The following is a 10685-nucleotide window of genomic DNA, read 5'->3' on the forward strand; positions in this document are numbered from 1 at the left end:
TATTAATGATTATAAGATTGAAGCAAAACCTAATAAACTGTGATTTTTTTTCCTCAATAAAGATAACATATCAATGTGTTGAATTTATCTTTTGGTCGTCTGGCAATTAGATCAATTCCGATTTTGTCAAAACATTATATTAAAGCATTTAATTTTGTTCTCGTTCTTTGTCTTTCACCCATTATTTATTTAAAAACCTAACTCTATATGTAATCAAATATTTGGTACAGTATCGTACGAACAGACATAAATGAGAGAAAAAAATTATATAATTTGCTTACCTGCTTCACCCTTCCTCATAGTACAATATTGCTGATCATGTAAGTCACAAAGAAAATTGCCATATCGACAAACAGTAAATAGTAGCTAGAATACGTAATTAAAATAAAACACTTCGTTGCAGGTACTTTTGTACGCCTTTATTGCAATAACACAATCTTACAACACAAACTCAATGATACAATGGATAAAATGATGGTAACTTCAAATAATATTCATAAATCACATTAAACTACTGACCTAACCATGTCAAAACACCACATTTTAAAATGTAGGATGTAAATTACTCTAGTTCGATAAACAAGAATGAACTATTGCACACTGGTTAAGATCATAAAAATAACCTTAATTTGAATACAAGTTCTAGCATTTTAAACAATACCCAAATTACTGCTACACAAACGAAACAAAATTAAAACTGCATATAGCACCTCCAATATTACATTGTAACATAAAGCTAAGATAAATTAATATTTATACACATTTACATAACATGCCACTTAAATGTGGATATGCCAGTAAAGGCTTTAAGTAAGTTGTATAGTGGTATGGCATAAGTAAAACATTTCAAATTTAAGAATAACTCAATATTAAAATGAAATTATAAATGTTCTTCTGGCTTTGTTCATCCGTAGATAAATTATAAAAAAATATTGAATTTATTTCCTTTCAGCAGTATTAAATTTTTAACTTTGTACTATAGAACACTGCTTCTGGAAATTATACGGAAGAAAACTCAGTACAAATCTTGATAAAAAATTGAATTTAATGCAATGAAAATATGTTAAATTTTTGGAATAAAGTATTAATGCAGTCATAAAAAAATAGTACAATATGTCAAACCAATTAATGTAATTCTTCCTTGAAGGTTAAAAAATTAGAATATTTGACAAAATTAGAATACATTACAGTATTTTGTATAATATAAAAAAATAACTGATGAAAAATAAAATTATTTAGGTAGTTACGCAAATTCGAATGAAACATAACAAAGAATTTCGTTGTAGTTTCAGTCTTGTCATTTGGTCCTGGAACAAAACAATTTTAAAATATTATCAATATATATCACACACAGTACATTTGTAAAATTAATGTGCTCTGAAGAGATTTATATATTTAAGGTAATTTTTACAATATTAATACGAGTGTCACTGTATTGAGTTTATTTTGTGATAACTAGTATGGAGTGTCAATAGAAAAGTGTAACTTAATGGGATATAAGTCTAAAGTGGTAACAACAGATTTTTACGTCCATTATTGTTTATTTTTACTTTGCTTCTGTTTTATGATGATTGGAAAGTCTGCATTGATAGAATTTTAAAAATATATATATATATATAACTGAATTGTATATTTATGGTACCAACCGTGTGCAGTACTACATATGCATTATTTTTTGCTACTGAAAACTTGTAAATGGCCTACTCATATTTATGTTGTCTAATTTATTATTTAATATAGCTGTAACACCTCCGAAAAAAAATTAATAAAATACTGTTTGCGTCTGTCACAAACTATACTTACGACTTCAATTTAATGGTATGGTTTTAGGTATGCGTCAGTGGAAGCAAGGTCTCGGCGCAACCATGTCGCGTTGAGGCGCACAGTTTCCAGGGCTTGTTGAACGGAACGCTCCGTCCCCGGCGATTGGTGCGCGCGGAAGAATTCCTCAATCTCCTGCGCGTACGCTTCTGAAGCGAAATTTTCCGTCGTCGATTTCACTAGACGTGCGAGTAGAAATCCGCCCTGGAAAATATTAAATATAATAATGATTCACATGATACCGGTTACGAAAAGGTACGCGGCATGATATAAATACAAATCAATGAGTGAAAAAAAAAAGAAAAAAACTAGATCGGGGAGGCGGATTTGACGAAGAGCTGTTGCAGTGCCACTTGATTGCGGAAACCAGCCCGCTGAGACAAGATGAGTGAATATATTTTCTATTCAAAATTCTCCTGCAATTTAAAAGGTATTAAATGATCGTGATTAAGATACAGGCAAAAAGCATGAGATGAATCTTTGATAAAAGAAAAATAAATTAGAGTAGACTAAGGTCATGTTACACAAATTACACTTCAACTATGATAAGCTATGAAAGGCAAGTATGTTTACCTGATACCGATCCATAAACTCTTGCCAATGGTCCTTGAAGAATTGCCAGGCGAGGTCGCGCCCGTTCTTACTTACGGCTACCGATACTATTACAAATACTGTATCTTGAGAGCGTACTTCATCCTGCGAAAAATTATAGATGTACTTAAATACACATATTATTATGCAATATTTAGTACGCTTGGTATTTTTTTTTTGGTCGTATTGAAAATTCGGTTAATTTTCCGAATAATTAAATAGTATTTTTCAAGGTATTATTTGTTAATGATCCTTTACTCTGAGAACAAATGCTATCATGTGTAGCAATATAAATGTTTCAATAATCAACATTGTTCAATTTAAATTAAAAAAAATTTAATGACTCAGTTACTAATATATACACATATATGGTAAATTTAATACAACTTAAATCAAGGTTTGTTTGAAATCAATATTAATTAAAAAACTAAATTCATCAAATATTTTATTCAGTCAAAAAAAATTGAGGAGACTTTTAAAGCTTATAGTTTTTAGTATAGTTGAAGGTATGAAATTTCTGGCGTATATTAATTTTTTTTTAATTCAGTAGAGCTCTTAAAGTTTTAATAATCTTTTTATATTTATCACATTGCTCTATGGTATTCTCTCTTCTTCATCACTGCTGCTATTTTCTCAGACTTTCCTCTTTCTGACACATTCTTTAAAATTCATTTGAAATTCAATAATGTGACTGGAACATAGTTTCATTATATTATATTTTGTAAGTTTGCAAATCTATACTTCTATTTTATTTATAGTTTTTTTTACCCATCTTTACTATTTGTTTATCATACAAGGAATCCTTAAAATAATGATAATCTCGGAAAAAATGCTAGTATTCCCCCCTTAATACTATCACTTATATAAGACAGGTGTCAGTATCATGGAGATAAATAATAATAAATATTTCATCAAGTGTTTTGAGGTGCACAGTGCTATTATGTTGTGTTTATAGCAATATATTGAGTTTGTAGAATGTATTTTAAGAGATAAGAGTGTAGTCTATTCTGACTACACTCTTTATTTTAGTATCGAGTTTTTTTAAATTGTCACAAGTGAGTTGCTAACAATCGGAGAGATAGAAATGATTTGGCAGATTATTATATTAAATATAATTTTACTGACCTTTGGCCGAAAATTTGAATGTGATTCAACCCATGTTCCGCATATTTCTAGTATTTTTGAAGGAACATAAAGAGATCTTACTAAGACCACTATTAAAATACATGTATTGTTATCCAACACCTATTCTAGAGCCTTCATGTATCACTTACTTAAAAGTACATTAAAAAACTTACCGATATAGCAAAATCAAGAACACGTTTAAGAAGTGCAGGATCTTTGACAGCACCGAGAGCTCTGCTAATGCGGTCTTTTTCCTCATGCAAGTCAGCTGCACGGTATAATTCTAGGAAGCGTTGGAACGTGGCCTCATCCGCCTCTGCCAGGACCGCGCGATAGCACGCTGATCGCAAGTCGGCGGGAAGTGTGCATGCTCCTGTCACATGCTTCTCAAAGCTGAAAGTCATGGCCTCTACTATATATAGACTCACAAACTAAGGACAACATCTGGTGATCTTTATATACAGTTTTAATGTTACACGATTCTTTTTTCTCTTCCTAGTCAATAAAGAGTAAGATTACATGTTTTAATAAACAAAAAAAACATCTAAAATCCAATTACCTATTGATTTTTTTTTGTTTTGATTGTTAATATTAATTCTGAATTTAGATTCGATCCCGCAAAAACGCCGCCATCAATGCAATACCTTTGATAAAGTGGCACTTGTTCTGCTCTTGGGGACGACGTTCTCTTCACAATCATTCTCACAATCATTGAAATGACAATTCAAATAGTCATATGTTTGATAAAATACGTACCGACTCTTAGCTTCTTTAATAGTATCAGGATCTTCAAAACTTATCATTTTGTTCAATACTAAACTTCTCAGAAGAGTGTCTAAATGGCTTTCTTTTTCCTCTGCATCCCAGCCCAACCTTTTAGTGACAGTAGAGAAAAGTTTGCGGCCATAATTTTTTAAAGGTTTATCCAAAGCTGTATGCGAAAACAGAGCACCCAATTTAGATAAACAATTTGATATCGACGACCAAACGGTGAAGTTGTTTTCATTGTTGAATGCTTCCATAAGTTTTAGTGACTGTAAAAGGAAACATGGTGGACATTAATACCACTGATGGAACAAAATAATTTCGTTATAAATTTGATAATGAATGATTATATTGAAATGTAAAAAGTTGTAATGAAGTATTTCCAATATATTAGATACCTCGGCAGTTTGAGTATGACCGGCTTGAACAAGCGCAAAGCAGTCATCGAGCAAGCCGAGCCGGTCAAGTGGTGGCAGCGAGCCGTCGCGAATAGCTGTCACCAGTTGTTCCAACATAAGAGGTGGATAGCGTGTGCGGTAGTATCCGACCTTAAAAGACAAAAAACATGTTGGTCGCTTGTGTAAAGAATACGTAATTTAATTAGCATTTCGTCATAAGGACTAAGAAAAAAAAATTAGCGCCTTATTTTCCGTGTATCAGAGTGTAAAAGTGGAGTCCGCATTTTGCTACGCAAGTAAAACAATAATAACAAGAACACCGAAGCCGTTTTTATATTCAGACTAAATGAAATAATGTTTGTCTCCATTGATATTTTTCAAATTAAGGAAATAAACAGATTTTAAACCTTTTGTAACTAAGTACAAAAGCATAATTGTTTGTTTACAAAAATCTCTACAAAATATGTATGTTTTGCCTTTAATTACGTAAATTAAGGAAAGTTTAATTGCTATTCATTACAATATTGAGTATGGAAATTTAATACATATCAATTTATAACTAAAACAGGAGGTATAACCTATGACATGTTACACCTGTTATAAACTAAAATGGTATAAATATGTTTTTTATTTCAAAATGTTAAAAAATTAAGCTTAAGTTTTCTTCAAAATATACAACATAGTACAAGAATATCAACTTACGGTTCCAGGGTTAAGTTTGACCCATGAACTCTCTGCAACATTCTCCAATACAACTTCTTGTGACCTCTTATCTAAGACGGTTGATAGTGCGATCTGTAAATATTTTTACATAATGTTAATGAGCATTTATAAAATTACTTCTAAAATTGAAAAAACCTTGCAAGAATTTCGCTATTATATATAATGATATTGTACCAAAATCTATTTTAACATATTTCAAAATTTAAAAACATTTACATGTTTAAAAAGCGAAAACAAATATTATTTTCAAATATAACCTTAACAGTAAAAGTTAATAATTATGAGGTTAGCAAACTCTAATTTCAAAATTAATAAAAAAACCAGAATGTCTACTTTTGGAACTTTATAAGAATTATTGCATCCTAAAAACACATGTATTTTCTTGAAGGAAATGTGGATGTATTATTCTTTTCAATGAAAACTAAACTAAATGTCAACAAGCTAAATTGTGGAAATTCATTAGACTATTGTGGATATTAATATCTGCCAGATGTGCAACCAGTTAATGAAGCATAACAAATACTAACATATGTTGAAACCTCTGATTAAGAGACTATAATCAGAGGATTTAACACACTGATAAGAAATATTTACATTGTTATCAATTAAATACCATTGTAATATTACTCCGAAATATGATAAATGATTACATTGAAAGTAAATTACGTGAGATATAACATTGAAATATCGCAATGACAACAAATAGTCTATTTAATAATTATAACGTTAATTTTACATTATAATTTTCCTTTGTAATGTTGAACATTGAGGCAGATGGTTTCTGTACAGTAAATGGGTCACATCCACAAGCTTCGTTTTCTTGTCGATTGACCACGAATTTCCGATGATACTGGTTGTTCACACAAATATCATTATTGTTACCTATTTTTATTACTCCAGAATGTATTCTAATCATGTAAAATAAATTATGTAATTTTATTTAAAAAAGTCCGCAAGTAATAGTAACTTCCTGAGATGTGAGTGATAGAACAGTATGAACTGCCTTTACCATCTTATTTTCAAATATTTTATGAATGTTTTGCTATAGTAATAGTGCCCACTCTCATCTCATCAGTTTCATGCCTTAGGCAGTAAAAAGTCTCTTATCTATGTACCAAGATAATTTTTTAAACATAACTTGTTTATACTTATAATATTAAGGAATTGTTTATGAATTTGTATTTTTTGTTATTACATTTTATCAAATGAATTGTATATTTCAGGTCACTGGTATTTTGTATATAACAGAATAAAGAGCAATCAAATGAATTGTGATGACAAATTAGTGTATTGTACAACCATTACTCATTTTTGATAATAATATATTATCAGGCCTGTCTGAGTTCAGATTCAGGACAATAATGTTTTAGAGCCATTAATTTGAGAATATTTAGTAAAGAACACACATGTAATTAAGTTATAGTAAATTTAAGTTTAGCTTCATTCTTAGTACAGAGATGACTTTGATAAGAATAAATGATTGATATTATCATATCAACACAGGTCAAATAATGCATAACATTAAGGAAGTGTTTAAAAGTAAGTCAATGTTATTTGCCAATGTTGATAGATAAGATACTTAAAGATTTGTTTTCATTGATATCACTCTAAGCAAATGATTTTATTGAAGGTTATCAAATCAATATAAGATTACCTTTGAAGGTTGCTCCTGTGTTGATATAGTTATCGGTATCATCCACAATGTGTCATCACCTTGGCTACCATCAGCACAGAACTTTTGCTGAGTTAATTTTAGAATGCGGTTTGCTCCTCTTTGCTCAGAAGTTACCTATAAAAATTAAATAATTTAGGCAATTTTTATTACAAATCTCTAAAAATTAGATTTAAAACACTTTTGCCTACATTTAATCTTTATTTTATTAAGCAATTTCAATTAATTTTGCTGCCTTAATTAAATTATAATCCTGCTTGGATAATACACCTTTATGACAGATCTTTTCTTCAATTATCTTTATTTTCAGTTGAAATTATATGCATGTGTTAAAAACTATTCATTATTGATAAGTCATTTATTACATAACAAATACCCTAATCTTAATTATTCATAGTATCTGTTATCTTGAAGTGTATTATTAATATAAAATATGATAAAGAACACTCTATATGTGTCTGTAGTAGATTAAAAGTTTGTATTTCAGAACCTCAATTAGTAGTTAAAAAAGAAAACAATACATAGATTTTCCTGGTGATATTTAAAAAAAGCTATATTTAAATTTTTCAACATAGAGCCCACTGTTATACTCTAGATGTAATAAGAAAATAGCTTAGGCAGCATAGTGAAATGGAATTCCTGAGTTTATTATATAAGTGCACTTAGTGCATTCACTACATAAGTACACAGGTATAAATTATTTCTAGTAATTTTTAACTAACGGTATATAATTGTAATAAATACCGTCACCACAGGAAAACCCATTTGCTTCGTCCAAGTTGACATGACAGCCCCCACTGGTTTATTTGAAGCTTCCTCTAATGCAGCCCACAAGTCTTCAGTAAAAGTGTTTTTGTACTGATAAACAAAAAATTCTTTTTCAAATATGTATATAAGCAGAGTTGGTAATTAAGCATTAATTAATCAAATTATCAGTAAATTTTATAATATTTAAATTTGACAACAATTACAGTTAATGTATGTAATTGATATTAAAATTTTACCTGATGCCGGGTAAGGTAGATGTTCATGCCTTTACGAAAATCATCATCACCTATATATCTATGTAACATGCGAATCACAGAAGCTCCTTTATTGTATGATATGTCATCAAATATTTCATCAATTTCGGATGGATGACCTACAGGTACTTCTATTGGATGGGAATTTTTTAAACAATCCAGTTCTAACGCTCTGCAAAACAATCAATATATATATAATTAACTAAAATATTGTTCACACATTTATTTAGTACAACAACAACATATAATTTGTTAGGTCAATGACATTCTGCTCTTGGCAATGCTTCACTTTTGTGTATAGGAGTAAAATTATCATTATGTGACTCAGCAAATAATAACATGTTTGGTTTATAAAATTATATAAAACAAGACAACCTATGTTTTAAGTAAAAATAAATAATAATATAAAATAAAAATGTCTATTTGATATAACTGCTCATATTCATAATGATTTCATCCTCTCCATTTTTTGTATTTTATTAATGCTGGTGATTTTGTATCAGAACTGATCATTGTCCCTACTTTTCAAATGTCTATTCACACTATGATATAAGTAAATCATGCTATGGTTTGCTATGTTGAGAATAAATTTTACTTTTGCCCAGTTATAAATTTAGCTAATTTATACATGAACAATGAAAAGATTATTCATTTGGTGGCAAAAATACAAATAATAAATGTGTCTGTCTTATATGAAACCTATTTATTAATTTTCATATGCATTTATGAGCACAACATTTAACATATATTTGGGCGAGTATATAATAGTGATTTAAAGAAATAAATATTATTAACAACAATTAGTAAGAGAAAAAAATTTCAAATCAAAGGTAATATTAAGGAAAATGTTATAGTCTTACCTTATATAAGTCTCAGTTACGAACTGTGTCCAGATATCATACTCTGGAAAAAGATGATTTACACAAAGGAATTCAACGAAAGAAGCATATCCCTCATTTAACCAAAGATGTGTCCACCATTCCATGGTAACTAAATTACCAAACCACTGGTGTGCAAGCTCATGGCCCACTACAAGAGCTATCCATTGCCTTCTTACAGCTGATGTATGCTCTTCATCAACTAGGAGACAAGTCTCCCTATATGTTACCAGGCCCCAATTTTCCATAGCTCCTGCAGAAAAATCTGCTATAGCTATTAAATCGATTTTTGGCAGCGGATAAGCAATATCAAAGTACTCTTTGTAATATGGCAAGACTCTGGCAGCAACTTCAAGAGCAAATAAACCTTGTTTACTTTTACCAACAGGTGTGTACACTCTAACTAAAACACCATCACGGGACTTCTTTTCTACATAGTCATACTCGCCCACAACTACTGCCACTAGGTATGTAGACATGATAGGAGTTGTGCCAAAGTGAACCAATTTCCTATCACCAGCTATTTTTTCTTCTTTAACAGGCATGTTGGAAAGGGCTACTCGATCCACCGGTACATCTAATGATATATCAAAAGTAGCTTTAATAGCTGGTTCATCCCAGCAGGGAAAACACCGACGTGCATCCGTTGCTTCAAACTGAGTTACGGCAGCGTAACGTTCCTCACCGCCTGGGGTTAAATATTTACTTCTGTACAGACCTTTCATTTTAACATTAATTTCACCAATAAATTCACAAAACAGAGTAGCATCTCCCTCATGCAGCAACTTATCGAAAACAATAATCGCAGTCTCATCCGGTACGGACAGCCGCACTTCCACGGGAATGAGAGCGGAATCAGATTCTCCGTCCTCATATTGCAACTTCACACTAGTCAACTCTAAATCCAGACAATTGAGCACTATCTCTTTGGTAGGATTCAAGACCTAAAAATTAATACGATATGTAGGCGCGTCACATGGAAACAAGATATTTGCAACAACTACGTTATGTTGAAATTTCTGCTTACCGATACTTTCACCTCTGTTTTTCCATTAAACGAAAATTTTTCGAGATCAGGTACCAGATGAAGTTTGTAATGTTTTGGTATAACATTTTGTGGAAGTCGTTGGAACGGTTTGTTTTCGGGCATTGTCACTTTTTCTTTCAAGATCGTTAATGTGGGACGCGCAACAGAGAAATACCGTAATGACCGAGTGACAGAGTGAACTCGCGCTGCAACCGCACCCGCGCCGCTCGCGCCGTATTGTACCCCCCTCCCACGTCTTATCGCCCGGAGTTGCTGTTTCGGATAACGGTGTTCGCTACGTAACGTATTATGCTGATTAAAATTATAATATCGACTACTTAGAAAATTAAATTTAAATGTATTACGTATACCGGGTAGCAATTGTAACGTCATGGAATGCAGTTGCGTATAACGTGTTGCTAGTGAAAGTTTTCTACTATAACAGATACGATCGACACTACAATTTTGTTGTCACCGATTTAGTAGCTTTCACAATTTATAAGAAGTTGCTATGTTAAATATTGTTGTCAAAATTTGGGGTAATACATATGCAATTTAATTATGCACCTTTTAAATTATGCATGTTGTGGTAACCTGGGTATTTGATACTTGTGTCCGATTTTTGGTGATTTATATTACAATATACAAATTTTTATGAGCAGC

The 10685-nt window shown here is 31.1% G+C and overlaps 1 protein-coding gene across 1 annotated transcript; it reads right to left on the reverse strand.

Moving 5' to 3' along the window:
* Positions 1–406: 406 nt before the first annotated feature.
* Psa (puromycin-sensitive aminopeptidase) lies at positions 407–10506 on the reverse strand. The gene is made up of 12 exons (XM_068762114.1): positions 10023–10506; positions 8978–9939; positions 8100–8289; positions 7840–7953; positions 7078–7212; positions 5403–5495; positions 4701–4850; positions 4294–4571; positions 3711–3930; positions 2395–2517; positions 1804–2025; positions 407–1307 (listed from the first exon to the last, which is right to left on the reverse strand). Exons 1-11 carry the CDS (start codon positions 10413–10415, stop codon positions 1813–1815), a joined length of 2871 nt encoding a protein of 956 aa, XP_068618215.1. The 5' UTR covers positions 10416–10506; the 3' UTR covers positions 407–1307; positions 1804–1812.
* Between the last annotated feature and the right edge of the window lie 179 nt (positions 10507–10685).

This window comes from Battus philenor, unplaced genomic scaffold, assembly GCF_028537555.1.
Source record: "Battus philenor isolate CCGP_79_NKW_IND1 unplaced genomic scaffold, ilBatPhil1.0.hap1 SCAF_16, whole genome shotgun sequence".
Lineage (NCBI taxonomy): Eukaryota > Metazoa > Arthropoda > Insecta > Lepidoptera > Papilionidae > Battus > Battus philenor.